Below are 22,527 nucleotides of genomic sequence, written 5' to 3'. Positions count from 1 at the left end.
AGTAAATTTTACAGGGGATCCTGGGTGGCTCAGTCAGCTAGGTGTCTGACTTTGGCTCAAGTCATGATCTCACGGTTCATGAGTTCAAGCCCTGTGTTGGGCTCTGTACCGTCAGCACAGAGCCTGCTTTGGATCCTCTGTCCATTCTCTGTCCCGCAACCCCCCCACCCCCCCACCCCGCCCTCCGGTTTTCTCTCTCTCTCAAAATAAACTTAAAAAAAGGAAACTTTACAATTTCTCCTTTTTTAAATAGAAAATTAAAGAGTTGTGAGGGAAAAAAGGCACCGTTACATATATAGTTCACACATTTATCTCAGATATAACTCTGTTAATATGTCTACACAGTGCCAGAAAAACCATGAGGGACAGTCACTTTGTTAAAAAGCCACAAAATTGATTTAGGTGCCTTGATAACAAACACTGATTAGACAAAGCCCCAGTACAAAGGAATCCATTTTGAAATAAAAGTAGAGGCAGCAAATAAACAAACTTGCTTTCAAGCTCATAGTTTGATACTATATTTTTGTCTTCCAGGCCAGTCTGTGGTGTACTTATATAGGAGACATGTAAGTCCTCATCAACTGGTTCTAGTGCTGGAAAATAACCTAATTTAGTTCTTTCCAGGATCACTTTTCCACTAAGTAACCATGCTTCCTGCTAGAATGCCAAAATAGGAGCTGTAACACCTGCATTATGTAAAACAAAACAAAATGGAGGTTTAATTTCTGAAACATATTGATATATTTTCCCCTTTAATTTGGGAAAATTGGTTACTTTCCTGAGTTTATAGCCACTGGTAATAACCCCACATAAAATCTTAATCAAGAATGTAAAACAGCAGGTTCAGGAGCAGCAGGCAATAGTAAACATTGCTAAACAACTTCTGTCAAAAACCCAGAAAATCAATAATATAAACAGAGACAATTATTTGGATGTTTGAATAAGTATGTTTTACCTTGAGCAACAATGCTGTCAGATAAACTGCAGGCTGATAGGGTACAGGCCTTAGTGCACAGGGGATCTGGGGGCTGCAGGAATTGTGGGCTGGATCAGCTCAGGGACAAAGCTGCAGCTGATGATCTCTGCTCTTAGCAGCACTTATGTTGTGGCAACAGGGAAAAACAGAATAGGAAGGACACAATGGGGCCAAACAGGGCATTTACAGATGGTCCTAGAGAGAGTGTTCTCTGACTTTGGTGCTGATAATGAATTAATCTTTCTGGGGGAAAAGTAAGCTCAGAATGGAGACAGGGATTAAAGCTGTGTTTGTCATTCACAAAGAATAAGACACAAAATTCTCAACATCTTGAAATTTTAGGTGATGCAATTTCTGAAGTTAACTTGAAATGTTTAAGTACATAAGCCATTAAGAATCATAGTCTCTTTTTCAGGACCCAAGGGAAAATAATAAATGTATACTAGAAAACTCTTGACAAAAAAATTCTTAGTTGGATGCTCAGATGTTTCCCTGCAGCCACCAAAGAAGACTTTTTGGGGTCACCCTGGTTATTTCAGCTGTTTTCATGATAGATACCACACTGGTCTCTGTATTGATCATTAAGAAACTGGACATAAAAGAACGGCTCAGGAGCAGTGTGGTTATTTTGCATGTGGAAATATAATTACAGAGAGGAAGAGGGCACAAAAAACGAGCCATAGGATATATATATCTACATACACATGTAAATGCATAGGTATGTATATACGTATATTATATGCATACTTTCAGTTTGATGCTCCATATTTGTCTACTTGAGCCTTCCACAGTACTTAAACATATACTACATGCTTCATATAGGTCTTCTGTCTCATGACCTGTCATAAATACAGAATCCCTGTCACAGTAGTGGAGGAAGAGGAGAAAGGTACACTCACCACTGAGATGAATATACAGTTTGAGGTATGAAACAGCTTGATGGCCCCAATAGGCCACTTAAAAAAAAATGACAGTAGCTACACTTTTAATCCAATAAATGCACTGAGAACTTAAACGCTGGGCACTCTAGCAAGCATAAAGATAAATAATACCTAATTCATGCTCTTTAAACACAGAACATGACTGCACTCCTGGAGTATGTACTCTCCATCAACAGTGCTACAAGGTGGACTACAGACTGTTGAAAGGGAATAAAAATACACCTGCGTTAAGCTGTATTCTGCTGCAGAGGGAAGTTGCTATACTATAACTTTTTTTTTTTAAGTTTATTTTATTTATTTTGAGAGAGAGGGAGAAAGCGCGAGCAGGGGAGGGGCAGAGAGAGAGGAGAGAGCAAGAATCCCACGAATCTCCAGGCTGGTAGTGCAGAGTCTGACATGGGGCTCCAACCCAAGAACCATGAGATCAGGACCTGAGCCACCCAGGCACCCCTATGACTTTTTCTTTATAATGAAAGGAATCCATGTTTGCAGTGTTGACTTTGCTAGCTTTTGTTTTTAGTTATGTTAGCCCTTCAACCACTATGCTCAGTGATATACTTGTTTCTAGATGTAATGACTTTAGACTGTGTAACGATTTCTGTTATCAAAGATGAGACTTAAGGTACTTAATATACTACCATCTCTGCTTACAATTCTTACTAGTCTATTATTACTTTTAGTGCCTCTACTGGGTATTTATAACCTTAAGTTTAACCTTCTATTTCTTGATTAATCAACTATTGACAGTATCTTTTCCTGTATACTATGTGAAATGTGGAAATTCATTCATCTATTCTTCCCTCCTGCCTTCCCTCTCTCCACTGTACACAACTCTGCACAGCTATACGTTTCCTTCTACATAGCCAAGATTTAAAATATTTATATTCTGTTCAGTAATTATTAATGAGTCACCCTCATTAATATTAATTTAATTAATAATTTAATTTTTGGAATTGCCTATAGGCCAATTAGAAAAATTACAAACCAATGAATAATAGGATTTATAATATATTAGTCACTAAAGAACCAAGAAGTAAGACTGGATGTGTACAGAAAGGAATGTCATAAACCCAAATGAAGGCAAGTGTTCCTGGCATTTCAGTCAAATGTATTCCCATTCTTACATTTCATCATGCCACGTGTTAATCTGTCTCAAGTAAAGGCTATACTTTTCCTTAAAAAATGTTCAATAGAGTATGCATTTAATGTACATAAAATGTATATGTATATGAAAGTGTACACATGAAGTTTTAAAAAATTAAAATGAGTTAACTTTGAAAACATCTTCCAGGCCAGGAAGTGGGTATTACCAAGAAATAACCCAGAAACCTCCTATTTCTGCCATCCCCACCAGCTATCTGGAAATGGAATCTTGTGTTAATCATTCCTTTTCTTTTCTTAATAGCTTTTACCATCCATGTATTCATTAGCAAATAAAATATTCTTCAGTTTTTTCTGATTTTAAATTTTATATAAATGGAATCACACTGTATGCATTCTTCTGAGACTTCCTTCTGTCACTCAACATTATGATTTTGAGAGTCAGCCATCATGATGTATTGTAGTGTTGATCATTCTCACTGTGGTGCAGCAACCCCTTATAAGAATCTACCATCATTTCCTTACTCATTTGACTCTTGATGGACATTTAAGTTTTCTTCATTAGAATGATGTCATTACACACATTCATGAACCTCCTTCTTTGTGCATGTGTTAGGAGTTCTGAGACGTGGGGCTTATATATTCTTAACTTTACTGGAGAATCTTAAACTGGTTTCCAAATTAACTTATAGTTAAGATTTAAAAGGGTGATGGGTATTGAGGAGGGCACCTTTTGGGATGAGCACTGGGTGTTGTATGGAAACCAATTTGTCAATAAATTTCATATTAAAAAAAATAATAAAAGGTTTTTCTAACATAATAATGTAAAATGTAATTTCATTGTGGTGTTTGCATATCTGAGTACCAATGAGGAGATATGTTGTGCTTGCTCTCTGTGACATTCTCTTTAAACCCTTAAAATTTTTTTGTAGTATTCTTTTTTTTAATTCATAGAAGAAAATAACTATTTTCTTGACACAAATCTCCTGTCACATATATACATGCACACACAGAGACTCTCCTTAAATAATTTCTCCCAGTGGGAGTCTTTTTACTCCTTTTCTGGTATCTTTGGATGATTATAAGTTCTCAATATTAATGTACATGAATTTATCAACATTTTCCTTTATTTGATATCTTTTTTATTTTAATAAATATATCATAAAGATGTTCTATATTATCTTTTGAAAGTATAGAATTTTAATATTAACATTCAGGTCTTTAAAAAATACCTGGAAAAGTTTTTGTATATGGTGTGGTATATTAATTTCATTTTTTATCCCTATAGATAATCAATTATTCTGGTACTATTTATTAAGAAGCCCATTCTTTCTCCATTGGTCTACATTATCAGCTCTGTAATAAATCTAGTTTTCACACATTTGTGGATCTGTTTCTGGGTCTTCTGTTTCATTGATCAATTTGTCTATTACTATCTTCATTACTTAGCTAAAAAATATGTACTTACTTCTAATACTAGTAAGGCCAGGCTCCAACCTTGTTCTTCTTCAGGAGTGTCTGAGCTATTCTTAGCCCTTTGTTATATCACATACATTTGAGAATCAACTGTCGTTTTCCACATACACAAAAGTGAAGTTATAAATTTGCTGTCTGCTGGATCCTATTGCTACAATTGAGAAGTCAACTGGAAGTCTAATTGTTGCTTTTCTGAAGATATTAAAGGGTATTTTAAGATTTTTTTTATCTTTGTGATTTTCAGTTTAACTATAATGTGTCTAGTGTGGACCTCTTTTTATTTATCCTGTTTAATATTCATTGAGTTCTTTCAATCTGTGTGGTAGTGTCTTTCAATTCTGGAAAATTTTCAGCCGCTTTCTCCTTTAATATTTACTCTGTTCCCTTAGCTCCTTCTGGAATTCTAGTTGAATATACATTAGACCTCTCACTTTATCCCTTATGTTCTTTTCTTTTACTTTTTTTTTTTTTTTTTTTTGGCAGCAGGGGCAAGGGGGAGGACAGAGAAAGTGCAAGAGCTGGGGACAGGGGCAAAGGAAGACAGAGAATCTTAAGCAGGCTCCACACTCAGTGCAGAGCCTGACATGTGGCTCAATCCCACGACCCTTGGATCATGACTTGAGCCAAAACCAAGTCAGACACTCAACCAACTGAATCACCTGGGTGCCCCTGTCCCTCATGTTTCTTAACTTCCATTTTGTATTTTCCATTTCTCTAGGCTGCATTCTAGATAATTGCTGAAGTCCAATTTTGCAATTCATTACTTTTTTCTTCAGTGATGTCCAATCGTCTGCTGTTAAGCCTAAGGAATTCTTATTTTCTATTTTTATTTTCTCAGTTACAGAGGTTCTGATTAGTATGTCTTCAAATCTTTTCTTTCTTTACCACATTTTCAATCTTCTCTTTTATTTCTAGAAATTAAAGTAAGCACTCTTGTTTTGTATTTTGGGCTTGGTAATTCCAATCTCTCAAGTCCTTGCCGGTCTAATTCTCTGCCATCTGCTTTTCATTGCTTTTGTTTATAGTCTCTTGTTTTCTTGTTTATGAGTTGTTTTGATAGTGAGTTTTTCATTTCTTTTAGAATTCTATTTTTATTCTTTTTCTTCTTTTCCATTTTCTTTCTTTTCTCTTTCTGGTATCCCTATTAGTTGGATTTTGACCTTTCCTCCCTGATTGATCTTCCATGTATCTTACCTTCCTTTTGTATTTCCTTCTGTCTTTTGCTTAATATCCAGAAAAAGAAACTGTTTTCAACCTTACATTCTAGATTCCAGACTTCAGGTATTTATATTAATTTTTTAAGTTTTATTGGCCATATTTAAATTCTCAAGTGCTTGTTTATTCTCTAATGACTTCTTTTTCATGCCATTCTGTTCCCTTTATATTTAATACAAATAATTTCAATTTTTTTCTGAAGGCTGTAATGATACTTGCAATTTTTTTCTTCTGTTCTTTGAATTAATATATTGATTCCCTTAGGGCCATTCCTTCTCTTTGATGCTCCTTGGTTATATATTCACATTTTTGAATGAAAATGGGTTGGTTAATGAAGGTAAATGGTGTGAATTTCCTCTACTGGTACACTGATCTCTTTTCCTAACACTCCTTTGCCTTGGAGGGAAGGGCTGATTTACAGCTCTTTGTAAGTGGATAGGGTTTGGTGACTCAAAGGCTTTATTTAGGGTTCAGAAGAGAGGCCTCAGGGAAGCTGGGAGCCCTAACCCTACACTCCAACAAAAGTAGGAAGTACTTCAGTCTGAGTATTAGTATTTTTTGTTTCCATCTTCAGCAAACTTGACTCTTCTTTTGCCAACCATACATGTCTATTTTTAAGGTCTGGTGTCATTTCAGAATCTGTTCTGCTTCTCTCTTATTAAAGTTCCAGTCGTTAAGTGGAACTTCGGGTCAGCTCTTCATTTTCTTAGTAAATGTAACTAATTTTTTTTGTCTTTTGGATTTTTGGGGGAGAAAAACCAGACTGGATGCTCTGTATAAGAAAACAGTTAGGATGGGGGTTGAGGTAATTGGTAGAAGAATGACCCAGGTCTTCCTATCTTGCTCACAATCCATGCCTATCTATTCTTTCTTGGGAATAAGTGGCAGTATGGAGTCTCTCCTAGAGCTCCCTAGGATAGTTTCCACCACTATTAGAACTTGTTCCTGTTTTTTCCATCATTTTCCTTTCTTTCTTTTTCTGGGTCATGATCTTCCCTGCCAGGATGATCAAACAGTATGGTCCTTTCTGCTTCTGTTTTCCAGAAACTCAACAGAACTTCTGGTTTGTTGATTGCATCCCCTCGTGTTCTCAGTGCTATTATGGATTTATTTCCATTACTATAGCTTTTGGTTAGCTAAATGGGGATTCTAAAGAAAGGGGAAGAGGTGCTTATGCGTAGTCTTCCTCTTGAACAGGACACTCTCATAACTTTTAAAAAACACAGACATATATCATCTATTTTAATATTTAAGTTTCTCAATGCTTAAAAAGCTTATATTTTATAATATTAAATTAATCAGTAATTCAACAAAATGACTAGAGTATCCATCTTTTTTTTTTAATTTTTTTTTCAATGTTTATTTTTGAGACAGAGAGAGACAGAGCATGAACAGGGGAGGGGCAGAGACAGAGGGAGACACAGAATCTGAAACAGGCTGCAGGCTCTGAGCGGTCAGCACAGAGCCTGATGCGGGGCTCGAACTCACGGACCGTGAGATCATGACCTGAGCCGAAGTCCCGAAGTCGGATGCTTAACCGACCAAGCCACCCAGGCGCCCCTAGAGTATCCATCTTTTAAAAGATTTGGATTAAAAGAATTTCTGTTTAATTCACACACTCTTTCCCTTTAGTATCGACATACATACTTTTGCTAATTTCAAAAAGAAAAAAAGCATTGACCTGGGGCGCCTGGGTGGCTCAGTCGGTTAAGCATCCAACTTCGGTTCAGGTCGTGATCTCACTGTTCGTGGATTCAAGCCCCATGTCAGGCTCTGTGCTGATAGTTCAGAACCTAGACCCTGCTTCAGATACTAGGTCTCCCTCTCTCTGTCCCTCTCTCTGTCTCTCTGTCTCTCTCAAAAATAAACATTAAAAAAAAAAAAAGCTTAAAAAAAAAAGGAAAAAAGCACTGACCTAAAGTAGTGATGCTTAGTCCGTCAATCCACACATACATATTTGTGTTTGGTGTCTCTGAAGTTCAGTTTTGTTTTTTTTTTTTTCTATTTTCTACCTATTTACTGGAGTCAGAATTCCAGAAATATTCCAAACAATAATGATTCCAAACCAAAAATAAAACACAGCACTGGAACTACTGGTGGCATCAGCTCTCCTAAAGTTTTAAATATGCCATAATCTATAGAAAAAGCTCAGATTTTTGGGGCGCCTGGGTGGCTCAGTTGGTTAAGCGGCCGACTTCGGCTCAGGTCATGATCTCGCGGTCCGTGAGTTCGAGCCCCGCGTCGGGCTCTGTGCTGACAGCTCAAGAGCCTGGAGCCTGTTTCAGATTCTGTGTCTCCCTCTCTCTGACCCTCCCGCGTTCATGCTGTGTCTCTCTCTGTCTCAAAAATAAACGTTAAAAAAAATTAAAAAAAAGAAAAAAAAAGAAAAAGCTCAGATTTTTAAATAGTGGTATTACCTTCTTATAGATGTACTTGGCTTTTGGGGGATTATTTGGGGAAAAAAAATCTCCCTACCCCTAGAAAAGAGGAAGTCAATCACAAATTTCCCTAGACAACGAAATGCCAGAGAGTATACCATACAAGGCAGGTGTCACTTCACATTTCATACAAGATGGGGTCTGCTTTACATAATCTAAACTGTAGTATAAGCATGAGGATTTATGACATGCCATAAAAATATGCCAGATGCATACAAAGTCAAAGTATATAGTTCTTGGACAAGAATTCAAATCCACTGTGAAATGACAGGGGTCAAGGTAGTGAAATACAGTCTGTTGTCTTTGGGGTAGAGATCCTGGAATACAAATCCTGGCAGTCATTTTTCATTTAGCCATGTGATCCTGGGTTAGTTATTGTCTTCAAAATCTGATTTTCATCATGTGTAAAATGGGGATGGTAACGCCTACCTTATATGGCTATGGTTAGGATTAAGTGAAATAACACCTCAAGGCACTGGAACATAGAAAAGACTCAACAGCTATTTCCTTTGTTCTTTATGTCAAAAACTCTAAGCTCAGAGAAAGTACATTCATTCATCGATTATGTTCTCTTTACTCTGAACTGTTTAAGTTCAAATGGAAAGAAACAGTGAGGAAAGTAATGGCAACTCTTCTGTATACTCTAGCATGTTTTTTAGTATGTTCATAAGGCATATGATGCTGATACTGCACATCTCATGAAGGACTTAATCAGGCATTTCTTCTAATTTCTTTTCTTACCAGTGAATTTATAGTCTTCAGATTTCAAGTCCCTTGGCCTTTCGCTACTTCACCAGTGCTTGTGCTCACAGCAAATCCCAAAAGAGGGTGGGATAATTAAGTGATATTGCCTTTGTGTCATTATGCCATCATTCCCCTTCCCTGACCTTTCTCTAGCTGTGCATTAAAAGTCCGGGCTTCCTAACACATTTGTCTGGATGTCTTTTCTCCTCAAGCCTTCTGTCTCACAGACGCTCAGTGGGTGAGCCTCAGTTCCAAAGATGCATTTACTAGCTCAGAGTGATTTTCATGTTCAAACATAGCTTTGTAATTGGCAAGGGGTGCTCTTAGCTGAATGGCTGGTTTTGAGACTAACAATGCCCAGTCTTTGTGAGTGTGCTTTCATGACATGGACAATTTTTTAATTAAAAATTTTTTTTAATGTTTTATTTATTTTTGAGAAAAAGAGAGAGAGACAGAGTGTGAGTGGGGGAGGGGCAGAAAGAGAGGGAGACACAGAATCCGAAGCAGGCTCCAGGCTCCGAGCTGTCAGCACAGAGCCCGACGTGGGGCTCGAACTCACAGACCGTGAGATCATGACCTGAGCCGAAGTTGGACATTTAACCAACTGAGCCACCCAGGTGCCCCGGGTTATGCATTTTTAATGCTCAAGAAGATACTAACACCAATTACTTCATGCCAAAGAAGAGAACTAAAACACTACTTCATGAAACAATAACATTCTCTCTTTGCCGATAAAGCCCGTATGTTTTATTGGACACTGGTTTCAATAAAAAATTCCTTCTTAGATACTGCAGCCTGCCTATCTCTGGAAGAGGGCATGATATCTTCATGCATTCTAAGGTCATTTATCTTGAGGTCTTCTAATTTGTTCTCTTGGCCCACTCATTTTTTTTCAATTTAGGTAACTCATTAGTTGTCTTTAAAGGTTTTTTTCCCTCCTCATATACCAGAGACCAACCATAGGAGCATAGTGTTCCTTCCTCCTAGCATTCCTTTGAAATTCACCATTTTATGTTTGGCACCCCCTTCCCTTGAATAAAGATGGAGGAGCACTCAAGATCACCTTGAATCTTATCCATTTGGGCAGTACTTGAACAAATGGTCCTCTTTTCCCCGACTTGATTTTGGTTTTTTGGTGAAATTCCTTCTCAACCTACAGTCTATTGCATGCACCTTCCCTTCCTCACCCCCTCCATCTCCCACCCTCCATATATGAAGCTGTAGAGAGAAGTCTTTCTTACTTGGATTATTGTGTCCAGAGGAAACAAGCTGAGAGTCCTAAAAGAACAAGAAATATCAATTAATTTTCTCATTTTGACTTTCAAAATCTAAGTTGAATATGAGGTCTACTACTAGTCACCCAGACCCTAATCTCTAATCATGATCTCTACTCTAATGAGAAACATTTATCTCAATGTCCTGGCTAAGCAGTTCTGGTAAAACAGTTCACAACCATTTATCTTTTGTGTTGTAGACTTCTGTTTATTGAGGTGAAATTCATGTAACAAAATTAACCACCTTAAAGTGAATAGTTCAGTGGTACATGGTGTGCCACAATTACCTCTATTTGGTTGCAAAATATTTCCATCATTCCTAAATAAAACTCCTTGCCAGTTAGGCAGTATCTCTTCATTCCCCCGGCTCCCCTCAGGCCCTGACAACCACCAATCTGCATCCTAAATTTATCTATTTTGGATATTTTGGGGAGTGGAATCACAAAATATGTGACCTTTGGTGTCTGGCTTCTTTCACTTAGCATAATGTTTTGGCAATTCATCCAATACTTCATTCCTCTTTATGGCCAAATAATATTCCATTCTATGTATATACAACAGTTCATTTAGCCATTCATCCATTAATGGATATTTGGGCTGTTTTCACCTTTTGGCTATTGTGAATAGTGCTATGTACACACATGTGTATGTAGCTGTTTCAGTCCCTGTTTTCAGTCCTTTTGGGTATAGACCTACAAATGGAATTTGTAGGGTCATATGGTAATTCTATATGAAACTTTTTGAGGAGCTACCAAACTGTTTTTCAAAATGACTGAATCATTTTTCATTTTTACCAGCCATGTATGAGGGTTCTGGTTTTTTCACATCCTCACCAACACTTGTCATTTTCTTTTTATTTTTAGAAACTTTATCATAGCAATCTTAGTATGTGTGCTTTGATATATATATTTCCCTAACATTTTCATGTTTTTGTTAGACATCTTATATCTTCTTTGGAGAAATATCTATTTAAGTACTTTGCCCATTTTAAACTGGGTTGTTTGCCTTTTTGTTGTTGAGTTGAAAGAGTTCTTTATATATTCTGGATAATAGACTCTTATCAGACATATGATTTACAAATATTTCCTCCCATTCTGTCAGCTGTCTTTTCACTTTATTGGTAATGTCCTTTAATACACAGTTTTTTTTTTCACTCGTTCCAAAACTCCAACAGTTTAATAACAAATGCTTCCTCACCCTCACCCCATCACATAATGTACAGAAGTTTTTAATTTTAATGAAGTTCAGTTTATTTAATTTTTGTTGTCATTGTTCATGCTTTTGGTGTCATATCTGAGAATCTGCTGCCAAATCCAAAGTCATAAATTTATCTATGTTTCCTTCCATGAGGTTTATGGTTTTAGTTCATATTACTAGGATTTATTTATTAGGATTTATTATATTGCTGACTTTTAATCTAACCCACTTCCCTTTGATTCTCTACTCTCATCACCTTTCTGCAGATGAGGCCAGCATCCAGGCCCCCAGGGACACTCCACTGAACAATTGTTATCAGTCTCATATTGGTGGACGGAAAGATTACTACAGATTTCCACTTACCTGAAATGGTGGAAAGTCAGTACTCCATAGTATTTTGAGTTTAGTTACTGTTTAGGTAAATAGTGATTGAATCTCATTTTATTTGCATTAAAGTGGAATTCTAAATTTTGTTTTGGGAATTCACATCCTTCTTCCTTGCAAAATTCCCGTTTAGTATGAAATATAAGGAGAGTTACGAAAGAATGAATTAATTGAGATGGTAGGAATGTAAAAGAATAAGCACAGCATATAAAATCCAGTGGAACTTCTTTATAATTTTAGTGCATGGGACAAAAACTGAGTGAAATGGAATTCACTTCTATTATATAGTTTAAAATATTTTACTAGAAGTTTGCTCCATGAATATGTTTGTCATGGGACAGGAAGATGTCCTTTAATGTGACTTGTTGCATATTCAAACCCATGTGATGTTTTAAAAAGGAATCCACTGGAACAGTACAAAACCAGCCAGACTATTGGGTGGGGGCTGGGTGGGAAAGTCAGGAGCGGAAGGGATTCTCACTCTGCTAGGCTGACTGAATCACACACAGATGCTTTTAATATCAATGTTGGTAATAATGAGCTATTCATCTGCAGAAAAAGAAGAAGCTCAACTCTTAACCTGAGATTCAGGTTTTGGAAACAGTGTATTAAAATGAAATACACTGCTGGTCCTGAACTGATGGGCTAAAGTATAATCCTCATAAATAAATGATTTGGCCCTACTTTGGATAGTTGGTACTAAGAAGATGTCCACAGTTAAATCCTTCAAATGGACTGGTATGTTCTCCATCTTTTCTAATTAATTTAGAGTTTATATCTGAACATAAATTAATGTTAGCTTTGATATGTGAAAAGTACTTTGAGTTCTATGTAATCGACTCCTCTGAGCCATGGGTAGATTTTGACATACTGAAGGTGTCTTGTACTAGAGAGGTAAATACTCACTCACCATCAAATAGACAAACATGGTAACTGAGATAGTTTTCAGCATTAAGTTTATTCTTAAAAGAAAAAGTAGGAATTTTTGTAAGACTGTTTACTGACACTCTTGGGAAATAGCTCATTTTATTTCTGGGTACACGTTAGATACCCTAAACCTCAGATGATGACTACAGACCATAGACTCTGAGCAGAGAACCAAAAGTAAGCTCACAGATAACCTGAATTATAATTACATACTGTAAGAGCATATATTTCAGAGATCATGAACTTTGAATTTTACCTAAAACATTTGTGTAATTAATGATGATTATTGTTTCTATTTTGTGTGGGTAGTGAAGAAAGGTAGAAAATGATTAAAGTAATTGGTGAGAAAAAATCACCATAAAAGTCTGCCCTTCTGGAAAGAAGGAAACTTCTGGAGATGCACAATAAAATAAAGGCTTTGTTCTTTTTTTTTTTTTTTTTTTTTAATTTTTTTTTCAACGTTTATTTATTTTTGGGACAGAGAGAGACAGAGCATGAACGGGGGAGGGGCAGAGAGAGAGGGAGACACAGAATCGGAAACAGGCTCCAGGCTCTGAGCCATCAGCCCAGAGCCTGACGCGGGGCTCGAACTCACGGAGCGCGAGATCGTGACCTGGCTGAAGTCGGACGCCCAACCGACTGCGCCACCCAGGCGCCCCTAAAGGCTTTGTTCTAATATGTAATGTCATGTTCGTAACTGAGGTCTTCTGGGTGGTGCACTGAACCAACAAATACTAGCTTGAAAATACTGGCTCTAATCCCAGTGTTTCTTGACCATGGCACTCTGTGGGTACGAATGATGTCCCATTGTCATCCTCACCGACATTGGGCTAGCATGTAGCCAGTTGGCTGGTGGAGGGTGTGAGTTACCTTATGAGCCCTCTCCCAAGATTAGGTCCCAAGGACACTGTCCTCATTTTGATTAGGTCTCTGCTGGCCAACAACAGGGCCTGTGGCTGCTGCTTCTTGAAGGAATCCTACCCTGCGTAGGTAGCTGCAAAACCCTGCGGCTACCACAGAGTGTACAGATCCTTCATCCTTCACTAAGCCAGAGCCAGACTGGGTTCAGAGTAGAGGGAAACAAAGCTCCTCCCTCCCAAAGGCCCAGGCACTTATATCCTTCCCATGTTATACTTCCTGCCACCCCACCCAGACACCCAGACACCCATACACCTATAGCTTCTGTCTCAAAGGCCTTCTCTCTCTCTCTCCTCTCTCTCAAAGGCTCTTACTAAGTTTTCCATAAGTAGCTTAGGGAGTTGCTAACCCCATCTGTGCATTTTTATTTTAGACTCCTCTGGGAGCACTCTACAAGGGCTGCAAGGTTCTGTCAGGCACCTTAAGAGTTATAGAGTGAGTGCACCAAATTCCTGCCTATAGGGCCTGGGTGTCTGGTGAGTTAGTAGTGGAGATGATGTGTATACAAAATATTATAACCTAGGGCTGAAAGGGATGTCATGACTGCTCTGCAAGAGTGCTTCAAGCCTTTGCAGGCTTTCCTTGTCCTTGGGGATGCATGTCCTGCCATTTTCTGTTTTCTGCTTGGTAAACTTCATTCTTTCTTCAAGGCTCAGAATAAAAAAGCTCAAGAGTTACGTGCTCTTTGAAATCTTCCTGAATCTCAGAAGGACTTATCTGCTTTATGTTTTCACTGTACTGTGTCATACTGCCACTACAGAAATGATCTTTTCAACTATGACTCTTTAAAAAAAAAAAAAGACAAGCTCAGCTTTATTCAGGTACAAATTGCATGACATAAATTGCACATATTTGAAGTGTACAACTTGATAGTAAATATCATCAAAAGAATGCTACTATTATTATTGTCTTGACCCAAGGGTGGCTTTATCTTATTAAGGAGCATTTACTTACTTAAAGAAACAAACAAAAGTAATATCTATTCATTAAAGAAAATTCAGAAAAGGAGTAAAGTATTAAAAAAAAAGTTGCCTGCAATCCTGTAACAGGACATTGCTAAGGTTAATTGAATGCTTCTGGTTTGCCAGTGTCATTCATCAAGTGTGCATCATTCTGACACTTGCACAAAGGGGAGAGCCTCTTCTGGTTACTTACAAGGGTATCTACAGATGGAATTTATTCTTCTCTGTCTCTGAGTCCTTAATTCCCAACATCTAAAGTATCATTTGGTATTGGGAATCCTAAACCTTCTTTACATGTGGTGTTTATCTGGAAAGTAAAGTTCGTATAAATCATTTTGCTGGAGATGGAAATAACCAAGCACCCTGGTATCTGAGAAAGCCCTTCAATGAAGCACTGTAATAAAGACTATATTTCATCAGATGTAACATGCCATCAAAACTGTAGGAGGCTACATTCCCTCATGTATTACTATGAAAGAAAATGACTGCCAAGTAATTGTAAGACATCATCAACTATAAAACAAATCCTGATTTTAGGGAATTTAAAGTCTAAAAAAAATATCTACCTGAGATCAATAAAACACAGAAGTTCTTAAGCCATGTAGCTTAAGGAGGATCCTTATACTGTGAGATACTACTTAAAAATGGCTTTTGGGGACCATTTGAGGACTGCTCCACTCATATCACTCCTTGCTTGTCTATCAATCAATCATTAGAATTATAAAAGGCAAGAAATAGAACTATATCTTCTCTTATTTTCAGACCCACACATAAAGCTAGTCACTACAGGAAAAAGAATTACCTGATTTGGGATCTCCCGTCACTCCCACCTATCACTTTCTTCTCATTCTTTTCAGTAAAGCTCAGAAGAGTTGAAATAATGTAATTTATAATTAATTTAAATGTTTGTTTCAAGGTAACTCTAAATATGGAGTTTTAGTCCAAACATGTTGTGGTAAACCTTAAAGCATGCTAGGAACCACAAGAGGGACATAGAAAATGAACTTTGGAACTTTAAAGCCCTTTCCTTCATACTTGCTGGCTTCATTCTCCTTCAAGGGTACAAAAGGGCAATAGGATTATCATTTCTAAGATGATTCTAGAATCCTTATGTATAATGCTTTACACACTGATCAGTAAGAATAGTTCCAGACCATGTTTGAACCCACCAAAGTCAGCATCCATTGCCACAGATGTTTGTGAAATATCATTAAAATTTTCACATATGCCTTCTGAGAATGGAAAAGGTTCTACAACTTTGAGTCCTTTACTTGCATTTCAAAATTTAGGAGACTGCTACAGAAATGAAGAGAAAAGGGCAAATTAAATTTTTTTCCCTGGGTTTAAATACCTGATAATGGCAAACCGTTTTTTTTTTTTTTTTTTTTAACCGACTTCAATTACTTTTGAGATTTAAAGAATGAAGCAAACATGTCTGGTAGTTTTTGTCTAGGGAACTATAACACCAAATTAAGTCTTCAGAGAACAGAAAAAATATATCCAAGTTCATTATCAATGGACTTTACTATACATTATGTCCTTCAACACCCAGACAAATTGGGGAAATTCTCGGAAGTATTTAGCTAATTAATTTAGTGGTACTGGTTACTCAATGCCCAGTTAAAAAGATTTTCTTCGTGAGGTCAAATCACCCCTTCAATCTTAATAAGGGCTTACTTTTGTTATTTATTAGTCATTTTGGAGATTTTGCCCCTCAAATTCCATAAATAATTCTTGCTCCTGCACACTAGCAATAGTGATAATCTCAAACATTAATAATCTAATTAATGAACTGCAAGCCCCAGTTGTCAAAATGCTAATTAGTTGAGATACAGGCTAAGAGAGATACACTGTGTGTGTGAAAATTAGCAACAATCTTTGTAGTAGGCACAGTGGGCTCCTTCAAAGATGTCTGTATCCTATTTCCTGGACCCTGTGAATATGCTGCTGCTTATGACAAAAGGAATTCACAGATATGATTAAATTAACAATTTTGAGATAGGAGATTATCCTGGGTTATCTAAGTAGACCCAATATAATTACAAGGGCCTTTATAATAGAGGGAAGGAGGAAAGAGAGTCAGAGAAGGAGACGTGACAAGGAAGTCAGAGGTCAGAATGATGAGGGCAATGAGCTAAGTCACAGGGGCAGCTTGTAGAAACTGAGAACGGCAAGAAAACAAAGTCTTGCTTAGAGCATTCAGAAGGAATGCAGTCCACCAACACCTTGATTTTAGCTCAGACTTCTGACTTCCAGAGTTGTAAGATCATAAATTTGTGTGGTCTTAAGTCACTAAGTTTGTGGTAATTTGTTAACAGCAGAAATAGGACACTAATCCAATCTTATTTCATCTGTACAAGATAAGTTAATAGTACTTATCATAAGCTTTTTGAAAGAGAAGTATTATTAAAATTATGCAATGTTCTTACACTTTGTAAAATGACTTATTCTTTCTTTCTCGGGCAAGGCAAAAAGATCTAGGGTAACATAACTCCACCGAAGTCCTATGAAAGTCCTAAATGACACACAATTAGTTTTTGTTTTGTTTTGTTTTGAGAGAGAGAGAGAGAGAGAGAGAGAGTGAGCGAGCACCCACACAGGGGGTGAGAGGAGCAGAGAGAAAATCTTAAGCAGGCTCCAAGCCCAGCAGGAGCCTGGCACAGGGCTCAATCTAATGGACCATGAGATCACGACCTGAGCTGAAATCAAGAGTCAGATGTTTAACCAACTGAGCCACCCAGGCACCCCTAAATAACACACATTTTAAAATTTAAATTTGAAATTCTGTGCCCTAGCTGATATTTAATAAGTATCTTTTTGGGTAGAAGATAAGATTCTTATAACTTAATTTCTACCTTGAAAAGTAATTTTTTTGTACTAATGAGATAAGGGCTCAATTTTACCACAGGAAGTAGATTACTACTTAAACTTAACCATGTACATTCAACAAAACAAATTTCTACAATTCTTTTGGAAAAGTCACAACCAAATGTGCCTTGGTATGTGTGCTCAATTACACCAGAAATTGTACTTAAACCATGGATATGTTTAGGTAATAAAAATGCTTATTTGATTGTACTTTGGGTCAAGCTATTATTTTGGCAGGATTATATACAAAAATTATAAGGATTTTGCATGGTATTTTGTGTGGGAGAATGCTACTGAGAAATTCTGAATGCAAGAGGGACATGCAGGTTCTGGTTAAAGATGGTGACATAGGAAGATCTTGACCTTACCTCCTCCTGCAGACACACTGAGTCCACAGATATATATGGAATAAGTTTCTCTAAAAAAAAAAAAAAAACTTGATCCTGGTCACAGGGGACTGTAATAATAGATGTCACCCAGAGAGGAGCTCATATCCCTGTCTGATGCCCTGATTTCTGTGACTGCTGCCAGGGCACATCTCTACATTGCCTGGTTGGGGTAGCCAGTTGGGCTTAAACTCACAGGTTCAACAGACTGTAACCAATGGAGAAGAGTTCAAAGGACACAGCAAGAAGCAACAGGCCTAGGAGCTCAGTCTTTCTGTGAAGGAGGCCTAGTAGCTAATGATCATGGCTATGGCCTCCAGGGCAGGCTACTAATTAAACATGCATCTAGGAGCTGACTGCAATCCTTTCCAGCTATTTCAGAGGGTGGGTGCTATCTTTGCACTCATCCTCACTGTGTTCTAGAATACCATGTCTCTTGGAGGGGAGCTTCACGTATGTTTGGTTACTGGTGTTTAGAGCAGATGCCCAGAGGATGCCTCTTGATCACCTGGATCTGGTGGCCTGAGGAGCTTGTGTTCCTGGGTCCCATAGGACTGTGGCAATCAGAGGAAGGTTCTCAGCAGGCTACCATATCCAGGGCACTGCACAGAGAGTAGACTGAGGCACAGCCTCTTGCCCCCAGTCTTTCTGTGAAGGAAGCCACTTTGCTTGTCTTGGAGCTCCAGACTGAGAGGCAGGCTTTTGGAATGACACATATCTTAGTGGCTTATGGAACTGCTGTCAAGGAACATATGCTGTGGAAACCATCTTTGCATTCTCCTTCTGGCTTGCCCTAGCTTGCTGGTATCTCCCAGAATACAGTCCCTTGGAGCCCAAACTTTTGCTTTTGCTGCCCAGGGAACACTTCCAGATTGCCTGGCTCTGGGGGTCAGCAGTGCTTATGCCTGTGGTCCCTCAGGATTGTATAAGTTTGCATCCTTTAAAAGCTGCTGCCTGAGGCTCTGGTTTGCAGTCAGCTTGAATCTAGGTGCTGTGATCCTTTCCTTTGGGACATTGACATGTTTTGGCACATCCTCAACTACTGGGGGCTGTTAAAAATATAATAGGCTCTTGGACAAGCACAGAGGTTTGAGAGATGACCAAGATCTGGGCAGGGCTGAATAAAAAGGTTCATTTGCTACATGGGGCCACTCCTTCAAGACTGGCTGAAGTGGTTGTCAGACCTACTATATAGAAACCAGCAGAGAATCAAGCAAAATGAAGAGAGAGAGGAATGTGTTCCAAATGAAAGCAAAACTTTGGAAACAAAAACCTTAATGAAAGAGATAATTTACCTGATGAAAAGTTCAAAGAAATGGTCATAATAATGCTTACTGAACTGGTGAGAAGAATGGATGAACATAGTGAGAATTTCAACAAAGAGATGTAAAATATAAGAAGGTACAAAACAGAAGTCACAGAGGTGAAGAATGCAATGATGAACTGAAAAATACACGTAAGAAAGGACCAGTCTACTCAAAGACAAGGCAATGGAACTCACCAAACAAAGGAGCAAAAAGAGAAAAAAAAGGAATGAAATAAGATAGTTTAAGGGACATATAGGACAACAGACTAACATTTGCATTACAGGGCTCCCAGAAGGAAGAGAAAAAGAGAAACAGACAAAAATCTTATTTGAAGAAATAATGGCTGAAAATTTCCCTACCTTGGAGAAAGAAACAGAAATCCAGATCCAGGAATACCAGAGAGTTCCAAAAAGATGAATCCAAAGAGACCCACACCAAGGCACATTATGATTACAATGTCAAAAATTAAAGACAAAAAGAGAATATTAAAAGCAGTAAGAGCAGCAACTTGTTATACACAAGGGAACTCCCATAAGAGTTTCAGCACAAACTCTTCAGGTCAGAAGGGAGTGGCAGGATATATGTAAAGTACTGGAAGAAAAAAATCTTCTAACCAAGAATACTCGACCCAGCAAAGTTATCATTAAGAATTTAAGGAGAGGAGAGATCAAGAGTTTTCTAGACAAGGAAAAACTAAAGGAGTTCATCATACTAACCAGCCTTGCAAGAGATAATGCTGAAGGAACATCATGAAACTGAAAAGAAGTGGTCTAATTAATAACAAGAAAACATCTGAAAGAGTAAATCTTACTGGAAAAGTAAATATATAGTTAAGGTAGTGGATTAATTATTATAAAGGTAGAATGATGGTTAAAAGATAGAAGTGGCAAAAATAGCCATGATTACAATAATTAGTTAGGGTATACACAAGACAAAAACATGTGAAGTGTGACACCAAAACTAAAACATGGCAGGGAGAGAATAAAAATGTTCAGCTTTAATGTGATCAAAGTTAAGTTGTTATCAATTTAAAATAGCCTGTTATGGATATAAATTGTTATACGTAAGCCTCATGATAATCATAAAGCAAAAACCTATAGTAAATACAGAAAAGATACAGGAATACAAGCATACCACTAAAGAAAGTCATCACACCACAAAGGAAGAGAGCGAGAGAAGGAGAAAACAGAAAGGAACTACAAAAACAGCTAGGAAACAATTAACAAAATGACAGTATCAGTACTTACTTCAAATGTAAATGAATTAAATTCTCCAATCTAAAGACACAGAGTGGCTGAATGGATTAAAAAGCAAGACTCAAAAAAGTATTGTTGAGGCTACTGTGTGGAGAATAGGCTGTGTATTAGAGGCTAGGGTAAATGGTTGGAGAATTGTAAGAGTCCAAACTAGATGTGATCATGGCTCAGAACAAAGTGGTAGGTAGAGCAAGTATGGAAACAGGAAGACTAGTTAGGGAGTTATTGCAATAATTAATGCAAAAGGTGAGAGAGTGTAGACCGGAGGTAGCTGTGATGGTAGGGGAAGGATTTAGATTCAAGATATATCTTCAAAGTAGAGTAGACATGATTTAATTATGGGTTGGATGTGTGGTACGAGAGAAAGAGGAGTCAAGGATGGTGTACTGAGCTGAATAGCATCCTCCAAAAGCTCATGTCCACTCAGAATCTGTACATTTGACTTCATGTGGATATAGGGTTCTCACAGGTAAAATCAAGGACACACTAGATTAGGGTGGGCCCTAAATCTAATGACTGCAGTCCTTATAACAGAAGGGAGATTGAGACATAGACACACAGAGAGGGAAGACAGCCATGTGACTGTAGAGGCAGAAATGAAAGTGATGTAGCTACAAGCCAAAGAATATGGCAGACTTCTGACAGTCATCAGAAGCTGGGAAGAGGCAAGGAAGGATTCTTCCCTAGAACCTTCAGAATGAGCAAGGCCCTGCTGACACCTGATTTCACACTTCCAGCCTCCAGAACTCTGAGGAAATAAATTTCTTTTACTTTAAGCTGCTCACTTTGTGTATTTTGTTACAGGTGTCTTAGAAAACAAATACAGATGACTCTAAGGTTTTTGGCTTGAGCCAGCTGCAAAAATGGAGAAATCACTTACTGAGAAGCACTGGGATCAAAGGTTTGTGGGGGGGGATTGAGAGCTCAGTTTTTAATATACCAAGCTTAAGCTATTTGTTAGGTATCCAAGCGAAGATGTTGTGTAAGTTCGTACAAATACAAGTATGGAGTTTGGGGCACAGAGAAAGGTCTAGAGAAATAAATTTACAAGTCATATGCTTGGCATGGAGAGTATTTAAAGCAAGAGGCTTAGATGATATTATTGAAGGAACGATCAAACAAAGAGGAGAGAAGTGTAAGGATTGAAGCTAAGTGCAGAAAAGGACTATCAGAGACTTTAGGTCAAGTCTGGACTAAAAACCTGCTAAAAAATACACTCTAGCAAAACAATAAGCAAATGTTAAAAAAAAAAAAAGACTTGAGACACAAGAAACAATGACCAATTAAGGACCAATTAAGGAGCTAACAAATAATTGTTAAGGTGTAATGCTGGAAAATGGTTCTAATAATGACAATTTGAAATATGGTAATCTCAAACTGAGAAATGATGGTGACGGAAGACCAAACTAAAACTAATTGTTTTATATTTGGGGGGTAGAATATGGATATAAGTTAATTGTAGGTGTTGATAAAAATAAGTTTAAATAGGTTAACGTATTAAACATTAAAAGGCAATTACTAGAAACACAGGATATTATGTATATGTTTGAAAACCCTAAAGGAGGAAAAAAAAGGAACAAAGAAAGATTAACCGAAGAAGAGGTAGAAAATTTGAAAAAGCCAATAGGCATACAAGAAAATGAAAATATAATTCAAGATCTACTCTTAAAAGAAAATTATGTACAGTATGTCTTACGGTTGAGTTACTTCACGCCTTTAAGGAGGGGGAAACTGGCATGTTATTTAAACTGTCCCAGAATACAGAAAAAGGTAGAAAGCTAAAGAATTCATTATAGAAGGCCGTTATATTCCTGATGTCAAAACTGAACAAACATACACAAAAAGATAACTAGACCAAGATCACTTATGAACACAGGAGTAACATTCCTAAATTAAATATTGGCATATTGAATCCAAGAGTGTATCAAATGAACAATACACCATAGTCAAGGAAGCTAATAATAGGAATATACAGGTGATTAAAAAAATTAGAGAATCTATTAATGTAATTTTCTATATTAGCAGATTAAAGAAAAAAATTATGAACATCTCAATAAATACTGAATAAATTTCAACTAAATTCAAACTTGTTCTATTCATATATACTCTGGAAAACAGATTAGCAATTGCTAGGGATTGGGGTACAGCAGGTGTTGA

The 22,527-nt window shown here is 37.4% G+C and overlaps 1 protein-coding gene across 1 annotated transcript in view; it reads right to left on the bottom strand.

Moving 5' to 3' along the window:
• AFF3 (AF4/FMR2 family member 3) overlaps positions 1–22,527 on the bottom strand; it is a 462,049-nt gene that overhangs the window by 180,961 nt on the left and 258,561 nt on the right. Inside the window, 1 exon segment of the mRNA XM_032592770.1 lies at positions 10,133–10,169. Coding sequence (XP_032448661.1) covers positions 10,133–10,169 — 37 coding nt within the window.

This window comes from Lynx canadensis, chromosome A3 (assembly GCF_007474595.2).
Source record: "Lynx canadensis isolate LIC74 chromosome A3, mLynCan4.pri.v2, whole genome shotgun sequence".
Taxonomy (NCBI): domain Eukaryota; kingdom Metazoa; phylum Chordata; class Mammalia; order Carnivora; family Felidae; genus Lynx; species Lynx canadensis.
Note: the sequence above shows the minus strand (reverse complement) of the source record. Positions and strands in the feature narration are given on the sequence as shown.